This window comes from Opisthorchis viverrini (assembly GCF_000715545.1).
Source record: "Opisthorchis viverrini unplaced genomic scaffold opera_v5_165, whole genome shotgun sequence".
Classification (NCBI taxonomy): domain Eukaryota; kingdom Metazoa; phylum Platyhelminthes; class Trematoda; order Opisthorchiida; family Opisthorchiidae; genus Opisthorchis; species Opisthorchis viverrini.
In genome coordinates, this window is record NW_008751822.1 from 960,311 (window position 1) to 978,102 (window position 17,792).

Sequence of the window (17,792 nt, forward strand, 5' to 3'; positions counted from 1 at the left end):
TATATATATATATATATATGGAAAACCTACACGTGCAAGATATACTCCCTCGGTATATGTAAGAGGGTGCAAAGCCGTGTGATCAGGGCTTTATGGCAGTTAGTTGATGCCTCTGTGGTTCCTCGTATCGCTTTCTGGCAAAATTGAGAAATAATGCGCATGCCCGGTTCATGATCACAGTACATCCTAGGCGCGTTTCTTTTCGTGTATGAAACACACTCATTTGTATCTCAGGTTGGTTTTAACAGCAGAGCCAGATGATTCTCCCATTCATAATGTTTTCCAATTGAATATGCTACACAAGGGACGCCACACTTTTCGGTTCATGTGGTGTTTATGACTACATCTACCTGATGAGCTCCTGAAGGGTGTAACTGGTGGTGGGCTGTCGGAGGGTCCCCGGCAGCCTTAGAAGTAATGTTCTGAGGAACAATTCTTTCTTTCAAGGTGAATTGGTGGTGATTATGCCTGTGTTCAAATTGATCCGATGGGGGCTAACATGCCATTTTTTTAGTGTTCTGGTGAAGAGCTTCCATGTAATCATCTATGTGGATTTCCGTACACTCGTTACGTAATAGTTAGCCCTGAGCTCAGAGGTTGCTGTGCGAAGGGCCTTGTTCGAAACCAACCCTGGATTTCCGATTGTTCTTGTCTATCTAGCCTTGAGCGACCTGGCAGTACTTCAGCCATCGCGCCTCCTTCGAGTTGCATTGCAGCTGTGAACCGAAAAGACGCTATATATGAACCATTATTTCAACCCTATCCGTGACCGCACAGGCGGAAAACCTTTTCGCTGTAGAATACTGAATGTTTTTCTCTCTCGATTCGAAACCAGCGTATGATATTGCCTTCTATACAGGAATTCGTTTTGCTTCTCGCGGTTTTTCAATAGACGGCTGCTTACGCTAGTGAGGACGGGATTCTCACCAAGCCGATGATGGACACCGTGGTTCAAAGTGCGATCGAGGCGAACCGGAAGAAACGAGAGTGGCGCCATCACAAGTTGCCGGCTCCGGGCGACACAACGGATCTTGCCGGCACATGAACTGTATACTGTTGACTCCTCCTGCGCCAATATTCATGCTTTAGTCATGTAACCAGGGTGTTTGTCCAGTTTCGCAAACTCGGTCTACGCCCTGATTGTCATTCTGGACTTTTGCACCTTTTATAAAGTCGACAGTTGTAGAAACCGTGTACACATTGTTTTGCGCCATGATTAGTTATTCTTGACCGATCAACCAACACCAATGGCATCTTGTTGTTCTAGATTTTCCGGTCTCTGAGGGGATTTTTGACATAAACGGGAGGAATGGGTACCAGTTCAGTACACGGGGACTTATTCCCTGATGTTCACGATCTATTAGCGCTTCGGAAATTACTGGATTAACTTTCTAGGGCAGTGATTATTGACCCGGGGAACTCTGAGCAGATCGAAGTAGAGGGTGTCCCTCACGAGCAGGTGCTCTTGCGAAGTAGCACGATTGAACTAAACCGTTTTTGGCATCTGCGTTTGGATAACGGGAACAGTTGCAGTCAGTAGTTTCCGTCTGGGCTGGAGTAGTGAATGCTCCGGCTATTTATCCAGTTCGACGTTTCCCGGTTCACATGCGACCTAATGATGATTCATCCTATCAAAGTGAAACTTCGCCCATTGGTTAGTAATAAATCCCTAGAGAAAATGGTGCTTTTCATTTCTGCTTGTGATTAATCTCGGCCCGCGATACAGAAATCTTCATACCATTCTTGGTTCGCGTTATATTCTTTTCCGATACTTTAAGTGTGTAGATCCGTTGTCCACGACGGAACACGATTGATGCTAAATGGTCCCATTTGACGCCCAAATGAGGGCATCCCCAGGCAAACAAATTTCGAGCTATGACATTTCTAAGCAACGCTGGCACCACAAAAGAATTCGAAAAATCCAAGTAAACCAGCCCATTGAGAAGCGAGCAGTTCGACTATTACGGAACATTTGTCTGCATGTTATTTGCAACAGACCGTGCTGAATTGTGTAGGGGCTTGGCGACAAAAGTTTTCTGTCGGCCAAATGAAATTATGCGCATGGCAGTCGCGTATGAACGGTCTATAGTTGTCGCCTACCTTCGTGATACAATGGTGTGGCGTCTTCATCCACCACTTTGTGTTGGTTTTGGCAAATTTGTACAGACCACCTCCCTAGTTTGCTTGGTTATTTTAGTGAGAAAGTGGAAATCGACGATTCGAATCTTTTCAGAAATGTCGCTCAAGATCAAATCACGTTTCTCAATCCGAATAGCTCAAGCGTTGGGTTGGTTGAGAGGTAAACAGTTGCAAACCCTCATATCTCTCTCGTCGTGCAACTAACGGCTCGAGGTTACTCGTGACGATTGTTAGAGGTGATAATTCGTGTGTCTAGCGTACACTGGTGGAATAGCACTAACGCTCGCATCGCATGTCAGATGTCCGGAGTTCAAACGGCTGAGGTTACGCGCTGTTGATATACTCTGCTAAGAGCGAAACTGATGTCCAGTGCTTTTTGATGTGGACTCACCAGAATAATTGCGCCGGGACAGGAGAAGGACGGTCCAAACATTAGTGGTGTGAACGCGAATTTGCTAAAATAAACACTGTTGTCGCTGCTGTACGCTAAAAATACCTAACCGTGAAGTCTACGTTGAAACGCTGCACGGACGGCGGTCTAGCTTTACTAACCTTTCACAGTCTCAGGCATTTGACATTACCTGGAAACGGGTACTTTTCTATGAAACGACCAACGTACACTTGCAAACTGCTCCTGACGGCTCAGTAATTACTGCAGTGAGCTGCCGATGGTGGGACTGCTGACAACTCAGGAACACACAAATGAACTCAGATTATGGTCTCGTGCGGTGAACCTCAGAAACCAGCTCTCTAATAAACAGTGGGTTGACTTTGCGAACTACGTTAATGCGATTTCCCTGGGGCATACATTAGAGAAGAAAGCCAGTTATAGGCGACGCAAGAAACCCTCCCTGTCTTGCTTTGTGGCGTGCATATAGAAACCATGATACTAGAACGGTCACTCATCTACCTCGGTCTCCGAACATGATTCAGCTAATTGATTCGTTAGACTCTACCTCAAATTAAACCTGCTTGTGGACCTGGAGGTGGTGGGATGAGAAAGTTCAATAAATTGATGTGCTGTAGCGAATTCACAGGAGTTTATTGGGTTCGTACATGAGTGAGCCAAAGACAATACTAAAAAGTAAATATGTCATGAAAGCCAGCATTTGAACCGCCAGACGGTGTATCGACGACCGTTGATCTGGTCTTGGCAACTGACTGGCGAACCAATCAACAGTCAGCTGATTAATTACCAGTAAATACATCGGAGCTACCAATATTCCACGCGACTCCAATGACATTTCGGACCTCATCCTAATCACGTTGTATCATATGCCCCCGGCCTTGAAACGTCATCGGACTATAAAGCCGCATGAGTTTTCACCCGCGCTATCCAAGATCAATGACGAGTATGCATAAGTAAATTACGTGAACTGTCTGAGAACAAGAACACCTTTCAGAGAGCTGTGTCCATTCATTCACCGAAAGGTGTGTCCGAGGCGACTCCCGATCACAGGGGTGTAAGTCTTACACTTGTCGAAAAAAGTCTTTTGGCGTCTCCAGGATTACAATTTGGTACACGGTAACGGGCAGACACGACCTTGACCAGGTAAAGTAAGTACTGGTCACATGTTTTCATTGTCAAATGCTTGGGCAGTGCCGCACAAACCGCTGATCACACCGTCTTTTTTACCCCCTTGAAATGTCAACTTGAAAAGCTTCGATGGGTCTGCCTTTCTTTGAAGCTGCACAGAATGCTTATTGAACTCTGACAAAGGTCAAAATGCACATCAGCGAGTGAGTAATATTCAAAACTTGTGCTGTTTTTGACGTCAGAGACCAATTTTAGCTAAATGGAAGGATTGTATGTACTAGGTAACAATGGAAGCAGTTTCATTTCACTATGTGAACCTCCGCTCTGAAGACTTCAAAAATCCCAGATCAGTTGATCGCAGATGCCCTCTTAATTGACTGCAGTATGTACACAGCAAGGCATTGGCTAGCAGTCAGGGTCCTCAGGAAAGCAAACAAAATCCATCACGTTGTGGCTACTAAAATATGTTTAACGTACCCTGCGTTCCTGTGTACCGAGAAATGTCTTAAGTGACGCTGTGGAGTGGCACACTGGCGTACTTTGGCCGTTGTGTACTCGGTCGGTATGTTTTACTCAGCCTTGCATGGTCACGTACCAAACATGTAATCGATTTTGTGTGTTTTGTTCCGTTCGCCTCGTCGACGAGACAAACATCTCGTCCTTTTGCAGGTCTTTCTACACTGTATCTATGATGCGATAACGAAGCATCTGTGCTCAATCCTGATGATGCAAGCACAGCTGGAATGCTTTGTATGAAAAGCCAGTTAGGAGGGTTGTCAGTAAAGTGGGCGCGCTGCTTTATGCTTTAGCGTCGTTTAATGCTTTAATGGGTGCGGCCGCGCCCATGAAGCTCAGAAAGTCTTCCCGGTAGCCATTGGTCCGACCAAAGACTACTGAGCTAGGGTGTTTTCAAGGAAAACACATGAAACAACGCATGATTCAGTAAAAAGGGAAAGTCTGACAGCCGGCAGTACAAACTTACAGTCACCAAGGGAGGGTCATCCTCCTCCAGGGGAGAATTTCATTAACGTAGATCACATCAGTCTAGCAAGATTGATATAGTGCATGAGGCTACAATGTGAGTGTGTTAAAATAAGGAAACGATGGATTGTCGATGAACTAGGTTGTACACATAATCAAATAATGTTGTTGCGGACTCAATCAAAATGGATCATCTCGGTCAAGCGGACTTGGGGAGCACTTTAAGAAGTGTCGGAAGTTTTGTCTGAGGAGTAACCGTGTAATCTGGGAAGTTTGTCATTATAGGCTTGAACATCCACTTGTCAGGGTGCATGAAGGGTCTCGGAACTGACACTGGGAGTTTGGACCACTCGAATGGAGGCACATCATCGTAGGTTGGTCCCGAGGTAGCCACCATGTTCATCTAGGACGCAATCGATGAAAGGACAGAGGTTGGAAAGTTCAGACTTGACTAGCAACTCCCTTTGTCAACAATAATGGAATAGATTGTGCGTTAAGCTGCCAGTAATAATAAAATATTCCGTGTTACTCAGTGAGTAAAAGAAGCATGTAACTTATTTTTACCGTAAGAAACCACCTTACTGTGAATTGCCGGAAAATGACGCTCTTCCTGGTGGCAAAAGTTTGTAAATTGAACATGAAATCTCGCTCCCATTAGTTCCAGAAAAACGGGCACAATGATAATTCCCTGAGTGAAAGTCAGAAGGAACTTGGGTTTTAAATGGATCATCCGATTATCAACGCGCACAAAAATACCAGGCAGGATCGTTGAATTAGGCAGACTGCCTAGATGTATGTCATAATAACAATGAATTATCCCCTACTTTATTTGAACCAAAACTATGTTCAAATGAGCCGCTTTCAAGGTTATCCTCAGAACCAGTCGTGATATCCTGAAATCCTAATTCGTCTTCATCTCTGGTCACCATTGTCATTACGAAGCACTGTGGACGTAAAAATGGCATCGAGCATATGAATGTTGGACTGTATTAGGCAAGTTGATGTTTACAACGAAATCATCTGTCCACGTGTACCGACGTCAGAACATTGGTTTTCTCCAAAGGGATACGGAACTCCATCGAAAGGTTCTACGCAATAGGTGAGACAAGTGGAGCAACTGTAAGTTCTACTCATTGGTATGCTGACGAAATTACCGGGTGTCTATCGCCACAACAAACATGACCCCAAACGTGTTAGTGTTTGTGTATCCGACTTAATTGTTTGATTAACAAAACAAACACAACTCTAACATGCTTGTGTTCTGTTCTGAAGCCATCTGTTTAGGTTACGACAGCTAAATACCATTGGTACATCAGTATCAATGATACGGAATGTGACAACTTCATGTGGGCGTTCGTGATATGGTTTATTTTCTTATTTGACAAACTGAGTTCGCAACGCAACGCATACGCAGACTTGTATTTCACAGATTCGTAGTACACTGATTTCTCTACCGGCTAATTGGTAGAGAGTCCTCTACTGTACCATTCAGCCTGGAACCCCTGCCCCCATTGCACCGAAATCTTCATTTGAAGATCACTGCTTAGGCGGAAAATGCCCTGTGAAGCAGACGTTTCTCGAAGCATGTTGCTGAGGTAACAAGGTGGGTGTGGTGTCAAGTTATCTATGATGTTTTGCACCAGACAAATCTCCAACACAGTTGAGCATAATCTACTGGAAGTTTCGGCTATAGTTGAACAGTATTTTGGGGAACCCGTATAATGATAGGACAGATCGAACCACGGTTTCATAGGCTTTGCAGATAGGATGACGAGTTTCGTTGCATTTATCTCACGATTCCTTCTAGGTTATTGACGTGCCGTCTTACCAAGGTTTTACGTAAGCCTGTTTTCGTTCCGTTCCAATGGCTCACGGATCCGTTGTGATTCTGCGAAATAGGCTGCCAAAACAACAGATTCTTGGGTTGGAAAAACCACTTTGCTTATTCCAAGGGAAAGTTACCTTGACCACATTACTGAGATTAACGTGAATACTGGTGTAAACGGATTCACAAACCATACTGATTGATTGGTCTTGGGTCTCAGTCAGTCCAAATCAGCCTTACTGTAAGGTCTCAAGCCTGGTTTGCGTTCATCAGGGTAATTTGGTGATTATGACCTTTCTATAGTTTCTGTCAGATGAACAGGTACATCGTATGGGCGCTCAATGCATGCGAATGTTGCACCGCCTCGCAGTCCTTGAATGCAGTAGTACATTCTACTGAGCCGGTTGTTCTGGTGCCAGCTGGCGAACTCGCTATCCCGTGGGCTACAGGTTTGATAGTATTATGTAGAATACCGTTGGGGCCGCGCGATCGGTTCTATTCGTGCTATCGTTGAATTCACAAGACGTCTGCTGTCCTATCAAATTTGATTGTTTTTCTCTAATATTGATTAATCGTCTGTGTGTGCGAGTGAAAGGGCGGCGCCAGATTATTCTTCTTTGGACCAGTGCTCTCCGAGCAGATTACCTCTAATGGAATAGCAATGTTCAAAGTTCGACCAAAAAATTGATTTTGTTGTTCACCGCCATATGTTTTAAATTTGAGAAAAAACGGAAGTCTCCCAATTGTCAAAATGCACTAGGTTCCCGTGATGGACTGATTTTGTGAAGAGCAACGGGTTCCCGAACGCCACAGTACCATATTTTTTTTCTAGAAAACGCGGAAAACCGACAGAGATAATTGTTTTAAATGCACTTTTACGGAGAAAATGCGAAAACTGAATTTTTTGATAAAAGTGTAGAAATCAGCACAGCTGTGTCGGCAATTTAGGGTCACCTATCATTCAATAAGCTTTGGAAAATTGAACCCACATTATCCTTTGGCTGAATGAATAAAAACTAACCGAGCTGGCTGATAACCGCCATCTGCAATTTGGAACACAACAGCGAGAACTTTTAGTGCTATCCGCTCGGTTTCTCACCTTGAATGCGACTGAGTACACCGAAAAAATTCTAAAAACCCTACTATGCGACTCGGAACGGTTGTGACAGGAATTCTGAATTCAGCATTACAACCATGGACTGCTGAACAACTGAAATTACTCGTCGTTGTAAACCGCATAGTTCGTTCGGATAAAATCTCAATAAGTAGAAAAGACAGTATGGTTTCACATAGTAGCGGCCGCTGAGTAAAACAAAGCGTCAATTTTTAACCGGTAGCCGTATTTACGCCTAAGCGATTCGATTCGCTTCCAAACCCATCTACGGATGCTCGCTCAGGATGAAATGAAGAACCGCAGAAGCTTCAAAAGAGTTTTGTTTTATTTGGTTATGCTCATCTAAACACATTACGTGCCAGACTAAATGGATGCTTTCAGAATAATTCTTACGGAAGGCTTGAAGAGCTTGACTATATTATTTGTTGGTGAATTTTCGTCAGTGATTCCTTCATCACTGAGAGACAGCTTGAGAAAAAAATACAGCTGTGTACACACAAAGCAACAAAAGGTAAAGGTGTGACCAAAAATACCCAGCAAAGAAGAGTGCGTAATTCACCACCTTCTAGCGCAGTGAATTTCGAGACATTTCCGCTGATTTCTGTTTCACTACGACAAGGGAAGTCAGTTTCGAACGATCGGCCTTACAGAAGAAAGTCATTCCGGTCCACGGGTGTTTGATTAACGTCTGTTTTTCTATGTTTCAAAGGCTACTCCGGTGCAGTTTGAAAATTGGCTGTAACAGTTAGGGCTATGGGTGCGCCCTGTTTGTGTTTGAGATCACTGTTTATTTGCTTCATGAGATAGAACGTACATTAGTAAAACGAACAACAAGCAGTCGGCTACCGACTGACCTAAGCCAGTCTTTTTGAACATAAACATAGATTCAGCTGAAGTTACAAAGGGATCATTTCTCACTTCCCCACCATGAAACACCTTGTAGCTCTACTGTAATAATCGAGTATTCAGGTAGTCTTTGCCGAACAGAGAAGCCAACAGTATCAAAGTGAAAAACTATCCGTGAAAAGCACAGTACCGAATAAAGGGCTTTGGCCTACAAGAAATAATAGTCAACCTAGGTAAGAGTAAACTAACTCGGGACTATTGGGAGTCCTGTCCTGTCCTGTTATAAACTGCAGTTTCCTCTGGATGAGTTCTGCATTATACCACTTACCTGATGAATAAGTGTGAAGTCAACTATCTTCACATCGGTTCCACCGTGTATTCGATATCCAAATGCGGATATGGGGTAAGTTCCTTCAGGGGCGTTCAAGTCAGAGCGAGAGGATATGGTGTTTTCAGCGGTGTAGGGAGGATTGCACTCGCATCTTGAGTATTCATCGTGAGTAAAGTTATTGTACCTACGAAAGAAAGGATTCGGTGCACCTATGAGAACATACAGTGGAGGTCGATGTTACTGTCGAAAACCGCCTTTGAATCGAGCCTGATAACCTGTATTGTGTCGCATGATTCGGGATATTCAAAATATATTCTGTTTGTGGAACTGAACGGACGACTTTACCGGTGCATTATATTACCAGTCTGGAGTGCGAGAACAAGCCTACTCGTAACAACTAATGATGATAGTCCTGTGATCCATCGGATCTTCGCTACTTCTTGCTCATCCAGCTTGCCAAGTTTTGCCATAGATACACAGATGTACTGTCAGATCAAGCAGCATCATTGGAAGTAAATATCGGATGATAATAAAAGTCCAGCAGTGTGGATGTTTACGACCAAATCTTCTCGGTCACTCTTGTGTAAACAACCCCGGACCAATGTGGCCCTCAAGTTGTGTACTGACCCAAAATCACAGGATGGATAAGCTAAACTGATCCAAGTGTAAGCATAACACAGTGGTGAATAACCGCTTCTCCAGTGGTTCATGAGGAAGAGAACATTGTTGTTCACGTGATTTTTGCTGTAATTCAAAAGTGGGAAAAATTGGCTGAGATGACGGCCGCTGTGGATGCCTGGCTTTTTCAAACCATGCAAAATGAAGGCTGTCCATAACCTCTGTCGGCAGGGCCGGATGAAACCGGTCATTCTACAGGGATGTTGGTGTAGCATTGCCCCTGTTTGTGCAGGAATCTGTATCTGATACGACGACTTTGTTGCGTCACTAATTTCAAATTTCTGGTGGCATCATGGGATTTTCATTAGTTGGTCAACATATCTGCTTAATTCTTCAGCTAGTACTGAAAGAATGACAAGAATGGTAATTGTCAAAGTGCCACTAACGAAATTTAAACTGACCGGCGAGAAACTCTGGAGGGTTGTTCACATGTTTCACATTGCTCTTGCTAAGACACAATACTTTTATTCCACAGGAAGCAATAATGAAATAATGTCGAGAAGATTAGGCTAGCGATACAAGTGTGCATAAACGAGGTTACCTGCCTAACTCATCTCAGCTAGGTGGAAGAAAACATAGAGTTAAATGTGACAGGTTTTTGCCCGCAGAGAGGTCTTCCATAATGTGAGAATTGGTTTGGTTTAGTTTAGACTAACTTGTTCAAAAATATTATCAGCCATTTTCTCAGATAAAAACGGAATCAACTAGTGGAATTTCACAAACTATGGTTAAAAACTAATGGGGGGGGGGAGTCCCTAAATCTCTACCTGATTGAGTAATCCATGTTCTTACGTATCTTCAAATGTCTTCAGTCAAAAGTTATCGCCGAGATATCTGGTGAACTCATTTCTATCCCGCTGTCAGGACCTAACATCGTTCAGTCATCCTCGGAAATTCTTCCTTGATATTTTGGCTTGACCAGGAACGTCGTGGCTCTAACAGGACCTGGCGTTTTAAAGCATCTGATGCCGACACCAGACAAGTGACAAGCATGTATGAGCTTGGTAGACTTCTGTGTTGGAAGTTACAAGGATGAAACCTTCTGACCGGTCTGGGATACTTCGCTCGAAACGCAACAGATAGCGGTGTACAATGGTAATGAGACCGTATGTATTACTGTGCCCCACCTGGACACTTAAGGTGATGGGACCACACCCTAACAGGCCTCAGGGGATTACGCGTCGTTCCATATCGACACGAGTTTCATGTGAATCCAGTCGCGCTTATTGAATTGTACGCAGGCGCTGGGAGTTCACAAACATAAATTAAAAGTATGGTCGAAGAAAGGCGGATGATAGTCCTAATTTGTTTCCACTAGTTGAACAATAAAAAATGCGCACGTTTTCCATATGTTGAACCGTGAATTATGTTGTTGCGTGAATTAGTAATTGGAATTTCAAGCCCAAGAATCTACGAGAAAATTTGACTTTCCTAGCCTCGGTTCCAGACCATTTACTGCCAAAACAGCTGAATTCTAACACGGGCCAGTAACAGTGAGCAGATAAGAACAACTTGACGTTATTCCATCGTTTTCGGCTCACAAAATACTTGGTTTCCAATTAATGCGAAATTCAGAGTGAAGACAGTGACAAATATTCTGGCTTTCCCCATCTTGTGAACCCGTCAAGGGGTTCGTTGTCACAGAATAAAAGATTGCTGGTTGACGCAAGTGAGAATGCACAAAAGTAACTATCTTTTGAATTTCAAAGTAGCCAAACTAGGTAACCGTATTGAATGCATAAATATTTTCAGAGTAGTCCAAATCCGACCATTGTTGTGTACATTGATTCTTACCTCATTAGTCTGTGCATTGTGGCCATATTTTCAACCTTGACGTGATCTCTTCTGAAGATGTTGGCACGTGCTGTCTTCTGGTAATCATACCAGTCACCGTATTTGGCCAGTTTTTCAGGCATTCCACTGAGGTTGTAAATCAGTGGGAAGTACCTGTATGGAAAAAAGTAATTTCCAGAAAAAATGATACAAAAAACAATCTGGACACCACGAGAACCAGGAGCTAAAACACAATTATTTATGTTGTTTTCGTGCGTTGCCGTTTGGCGTGATTGTATGACGTTGATTGAGGCCGACGAACGGGGGAAACCGTACTTTTCTGTTCAAAAGCACCGATTCGGTCCTCGTTTGGCTCGTCTGCATGCAAGCGCACGTTGGACGAATCTAAATTTTCACTCCTGAACAGGCAGACGTGTTCAGGCTCGATCGATGTGATTGGTGTACCCGACTCATCGAACGATAGTCCAGTAACTGGCTTGGTTGTGACGATCTATCGACCTACCTGTAAGGACTTCCATGTCGGATAGCCCAGGTGGGGTAGTGGCAACACGCTCGCGTCGCATGTCAGATGCGCGGAGTTCAAGCCCCGGCACAGCTGTTGGATATGCACTGCTGATGAGCTCCAATAGGAGCGAAACTCGAGTTCAGCGCTTCCCCCTCCCCTTGGTGTGAACTCACCAGAATAATTACATCAGGACGACTGTCAATCCAGATTGATGTGAATACGAACAATACATATCCTGCAACCCACCACAACAGAAACTAACGCATGAAAAATGATGAGAGAGCAAAGCTCTTCACGACGAAGTCTTTGCTACAAACCATCCGTTTTATGCTAACTAACCTACCAGCCGGTACTGTCATTGTCATACAGACACCTGGTCAGCTAATTTCGGAGCATTTCGTCTTCAAAGGAGTAGAAAACAGTACAAATCACATTGACTTTTTGGATACAAGTAGACACTACAAACAATCACCTTTATGACTGTAAATTGACAGGCCACTGCATTTGTTTAAACAACAGATTCGGTTCATGACTGGGCATTCCGTTCTGACAAGTTCGTCATCGGGGATACCAAGCAAAAAATACGATATAATACACTAGGGTTCTGATGGACGGTTGTTGTGGTCCGAATATAATGGTTCCACTTACTTTTTTTGATACTTGCCAAGCAGAAGGAAAAGCTGGATACAAGGAGTGTGATATAGCTTCTTGGAGTGATGTATTTCATGAATCCAAGAAACTAATTGTCTTTTGACGAAGACATCTCATGTAAGCAAAACGCATTGCCCCCAGTTACTCGTCATTTGAGAATCCCACCATTGACATGATTACAAGTTTTGATCAGGATTGCATGCATTCGCCATGCGGAAGTGTGCCTGGGAGACTCACAAGAGTCTGACTGATTTTATCGTATACAGGGAGTTTGCAATTCACAACGTGTCAGCAGGAAACTCGAGATCACTGGACCTTTCCTGGAAGGTTGTTCTTATCAAGTATGTTGAGTCTGGTTAGTTTATGGTTCGTGCAAGTCTACTGCGTTTCGTGAACTTTTGTTGTACATGAGATCTGGTGTAGAAAAAAAGCACCGTTTCAAACTACTGATCTTCTGACTTTCTCGTTTTATTTATAACGTATTGTTTCGTTTTTATTGGGGTTATAGTAAGTATGCCGATTTCGGGATACAAGTGCAACTTTTACGGCTTGTGTGATTCTGCTGAAGTGGTTCCTCCCTTGCTTTCAAGTTGCACGGACAGGCAGACAGTTTTGCTGACTTCCGTTCTGAGTCACTGTCTTAGAATAAACAAATGTTCATCAACGTGGTCAGTGTTTGTCCACAAATCCATCGGCTAGCCATGAACTGTACCAGGTGACCAAGACTTATGGAGTGCCGTTTTGTAGAAGGAAACCGCGTAATGTCTTTCAGTTGAGTGTGTGTCGGAAGTCTTGTTCAGGGCAACACACGACAACTCAGTACCCCTACCCACAGCGATAACTCGTGGAGTCATCGGCTTCATTCATCGGAATTGTACCCTTTCCAATCGAAACTCCAACAGCGTTAATACCATTCTATGCAAATTTACTATGTCCGCTCATTGGTAATTTTTAACCATACTTCCACTGATACACATATTCCAACAGATTTATTACCACTGGGTGGCAATTTCGTATGAAAAAATTCTACTTCAGATCAACTGAAGTAAGAGGTAATTTCGGATGCAAAAAACCTAGCCCATGGTGTGGAGTAGTTCGATGATAATTGGGGCAAACAATCTTGGCTTCCAACCCATACTTATATCACTCAGCTGTGCACATCTCCGACATTGTGGCCGATGAACAGCACCAATGGAGGTGTAGTAGATTTCATTTACTTTTATTCCCATAAGGCCCTCCGGTGATCTAGTACTGTCATGGAGACCAACCAATACAATGGCCTTAGTATTTCCCAGGCTAATAAGCTTCTCGAAAAAGTGTGTTTAAAACGGGCATCTTGCTTTATGAACCGCTGGAAAGAAAGCAGGGCATGCTTCTTGGAGTTAGAAGCACACACAGTGGAAGTTTCGAAGAGCCGTAAACACCTACAGAATATTTTAACCTCTAGCAAATTCTGACGAAGCGGGAATACATGTAGGAGAATTCCGCGATTGAAGTATGAGTGGCACCATGTCCTTTCTAAATACTCCTGATCAGGTGATCATGGTCGGACAGGCTAGTCCTCAACTGCCAACCGGGAAGTTGCGAACTCGAGAGATCCGTGAGACAAACACCGATGATGATGATTCACAATAAGGACGAAACACATGTGCAATGCTTTTAGGTTTTTAGGCGTAGACTAGCGACACTTGTAAGACGAAATCTCACTTGAGAAATGAGTGTATTTGGGGCACTTTCAACGGATTTCCGAGTTCAATCTTTTGAGCCTGCTGACAGACTTATGCGCAGCAAGTTTTCCAAAATTTAATTAATATGTGTCTAGTTCACCATCGAATCGTAATTTCAATAGTTGGTCCTAACTGGTGACGCTGACTCGTTCATGGAGTAAACGTTCTCTCTAACGATGATCTATCTGGTCACGTTAACCAGTGAATTCATACCGCTCGGAAGTGCTGAACGCCACACCACAGTCGATAGCACATGTTTATCGACAAACACTAGTCTAATCATATGGTTCACGTCGATACGATCGTTTAATTCTAGTTTCGGGGACAGTGTATTTTCCGTAAGTCACACTGACTTCTGGAACCAATAGCTGACACCTAGTATGCTACAACAACTGGATTCGTTATTTCACCATCGAAAATGAAGACGAACGGGAAAACAGGCATCTACTGAGAACGGGTCGAATGACCATATCGCTCTATTGAGATTGAGTTAGAACGAGCTTCTTCAAGGCTGGAGCTGTATGAGTTGAGCACATTTAGATCGATAAAAAAGACGAAACAGAAAGAACAAGGGTCAAGTTACAAGACATCTTGTACAGTGCTAATAATAGAGGCCAAGCTGGTCCAGTTAAAACAACCGGTAGCCATGAACCACCGTTTTGCTATCTGATAGACCCCAATAACGGGACCGAACACCATCCAAAAAAGGTGAATTTTTGAGATTTGCTGGTGAAGGTCTATGGAAAATTTTCGTTCCTTCTTTTCTGTGGCTCTCACGGTTGTTTGCCTTACAAGGGTACCAAGGGTACCGTACTACCAAGTACGGTAGACATGTTCGACAGAAGGCCAGGAGGATATGGCATAAAGGCATATTTGGTTTGGAAAACCTTCGATTCTAACTGGGACTTCGTTCTCTGTCACAACCAGAGTCCTGGGATCCAGATAATACTGAGATAGTTTATGCTGTCCCGGCCTGGGATGGGTTGCGTGGATCAATTCCTCACACTGTATCAGGTGCTAGAACAACGCCATACGTATAAGCGGCCCACAGTTCTAGTGTTCCTGGATTTCCAAGGCACATTCGACCCGGTTGACCGATCTGTCCTTCTTGACACAAAATAACATTATGAGCTCTTTGTAGTCTCGGACTTCCGGACTTCCAGAAGCTTCCGTACACAAAGCGGTGTTCGTCAGGGATGCCACTCTCTTCATTACCATTTAACTTCGTGATTGATGAAATCATGACACGAACGCTGCAAGGTCTTCAAAACTCTGGTGTTCAAATAGGCTCTGAAGAAAACCTTGTCGATCTGGAGTGCGCAGACAACATCGTTCTCGTCTTCGAAGGGGAGGAAAAAGCGCAGGTGTTTCTTGATAAACTGACCAAAGTCATTCCGTCCTTTGATATGCACTTTGCACCTACAAAGTGTAAGGTCATGCTCGTGGATGTGCAGTCACTGAACACGCCACTTATAATCCAGGGAGAGGTACTGGAAATTGTGGAACGTTTTACGTACCTTGGAATTTGTATTAATTCTGATTGTAATGTGAAAGATGAAGTCAATGCAAGAATCTGCAAGGCCCGGGTCGCTGCTGTTAATTTGAGACACCTATGGCGTCAAAGTGGTTAATCCATCAATCTCAAGGGACGTGTGTATCGGGTTACAGTGCTGGCTGCTTTGCTATGTGGCTGTGAGACTTGGTCTGTTCAAGCTGCGGAACTGAGACATCTTCAGGTGTTCAACAATCGTTGCCTCAGGACCATAGCTCCTGTGGGTTTGTGTCATCGAATCCGTAATGAGGCACTTAGAGTGCGAGTCTTGGGTGGTGCGACGGTTGCTTCCATTGAAGAATGTGTCCAGTACCAAACGTTGCGTTGGTTAGGTCATGCACTGCGTATGCCTAACCATCGTTTGCCGAAGAGGGTGCCATTTAACATACCAACTCAGAGTGGCGGAAGCAGGGAGGCAGCCAACACTTGACCTGGTAGAGGGGTATGATGGAAATTGCGAAACGTTAAGGTAGTGACGGTGGTGCTCGCCTTTCAGGATAGGTACCGCGTGATCCCCACTGCCCCGGGTCGGCGACACTGCAAGATAAGACTGCCAAAAGAAGTCAGTGGCGTTCTTGTTGTCAGTTTTTATTCAGATTGCGTGAATGAGTGTCTCTTGGTGTGGGCACCTAAGAATGATTCTTGTAGGCTAGTCCCTTCCCCGTCCACCTTTATTATTTTCTTCAAAATAGGGCCTTCAATTAAATCACGGTTGTAAGGCGGTGTGTTAAACACTGGTGTCATTGGCTGTTGGTCTGTTCGCCGAGCTTGGCAGTTGGATTGCAAACGTTTCATCACCAATCCAAGTGACATCGTCAGTGCAGGGTTGAGTGGGTGAATTTCTCCTCTTCTGCCCGTGATTATATAGCATCTAAACAGTATCTGGTAATTCTAAAAGCGATCTTCGCGTAGTTTGATTGGCCTCCTGGTGTCATGATATCGATGATGATGGTGATGATGAGGACCTTAGTAAGACAGTCAAATACCAAATGGCGTGTAGCTGATTCCAATGATGAAAGAACTTCGTGCACTACTTCGACTAAAGGTGTGAGCAGATTTTGTGTCCTGAGGAACAGTGAGAGAAACAAATGGGTCAAACTGTGTACCTGTCTCAATGTAACTAGAAAAGTGACATGAAACACATGACTGCCTGAATTGGGGTTCTGTTCTAAAACACGCGCCTTAACCCCCTAAAAAACAGATCCGTACAAAGGGAATCTGGGTTGACGACATACCCTCATTTACATATTCTAGTCGTTCGGCTGAATCCCTCATTTACGGGTTGCAATAAAGAAAGCAAACGTACGCTAAGTTGTAGCTGGGCCAGTAGGTTTGGTGCTCCAGGACGTGGGTGACATCCTCAGATTTCACAATACCGCTGAAATTAAACAAGGATAAAGAAGGCTGTCAGTGACAGAGATGATCGAACAAGAAATTACGTTCGAAAGGAACGCTTCGTTTTTTGCATTGTGCTGCGATTAAATGTGTTCGCTGGTAAGCACATACTTGGAATAACAGATACTCAGATATCAACTTGGGTTCCACAGGATGTTGTGTAGGTTTGTAAATAGGGTAGTTGTGTTACAACTAAATATGTATCCAAAACATAAATGGTAGTCCATGAGTTGTTCTCATAGTAAAGGCCATCCTCCAGGCTGACAGTTACTTAATTAGCCGTTTTATTTTTGAAAATCTTCTATGAGATTAGAGGAAAGGAAATCATGACTCAGGCAAGTGTTTTCATCAAAAGGTTAGGTGTTGAAATCTGAAAATCTATCAAGCCAGACCACAGGGACGTCAGAGGACATGGTTCTATTTACACTCGTTCGATTCGGTTCGGCTAAACGTGGATAGTGATGACTGCACTTAAGCAGCTATGAAACCACTAAAACCTCGATGGTCCAAATCACAGTTCGGTAATCCGTTTCAAAATGTAAACAAGCTGAAAACAGTCATCAAGGTTCGGTGCTGAAAGCCACGTGACCTGAAAGCTATCACCATAGCAACACAGTCCATATGATTCGGTTGTTTCGCCTGGCTGGATAAACAAAGATATTCCTGTAGCTGTGTTCAGAATAAGTGCGCAATCAACCTTAAAGTGTCAAATCCACT

The 17,792-nt window shown here is 43.8% G+C and overlaps 2 protein-coding genes across 2 annotated transcripts in view; one reads left to right on the forward strand and one right to left on the reverse strand.

Moving 5' to 3' along the window:
• Positions 1-1,243, forward strand: part of T265_07312 (hypothetical protein) — a gene marked incomplete at both ends in the record, with an annotated part of 21,004 nt that extends 19,761 nt beyond the window's left edge. Inside the window, one exon of the mRNA XM_009172799.1 lies at positions 893-1,243. Within this exon, the coding sequence (XP_009171063.1) occupies positions 893-1,045 (153 nt within the window). The remainder of the gene's footprint in view (positions 1-892) is intronic.
• Positions 1,244-4,607: 3,364 nt separating this feature from the next.
• Positions 4,608-17,792, reverse strand: part of T265_07313 (hypothetical protein) — a gene marked incomplete at both ends in the record, with an annotated part of 43,280 nt that continues 30,095 nt past the window's right edge. Inside the window, 4 exons of the mRNA XM_009172800.1 lie at positions 4,608-5,060; positions 8,771-8,957; positions 11,246-11,398; positions 16,987-17,058. Coding sequence (XP_009171064.1) covers positions 4,857-5,060; positions 8,771-8,957; positions 11,246-11,398; positions 16,987-17,058 — 616 coding nt within the window. The remainder of the gene's footprint in view (positions 5,061-8,770; positions 8,958-11,245; positions 11,399-16,986; positions 17,059-17,792) is intronic.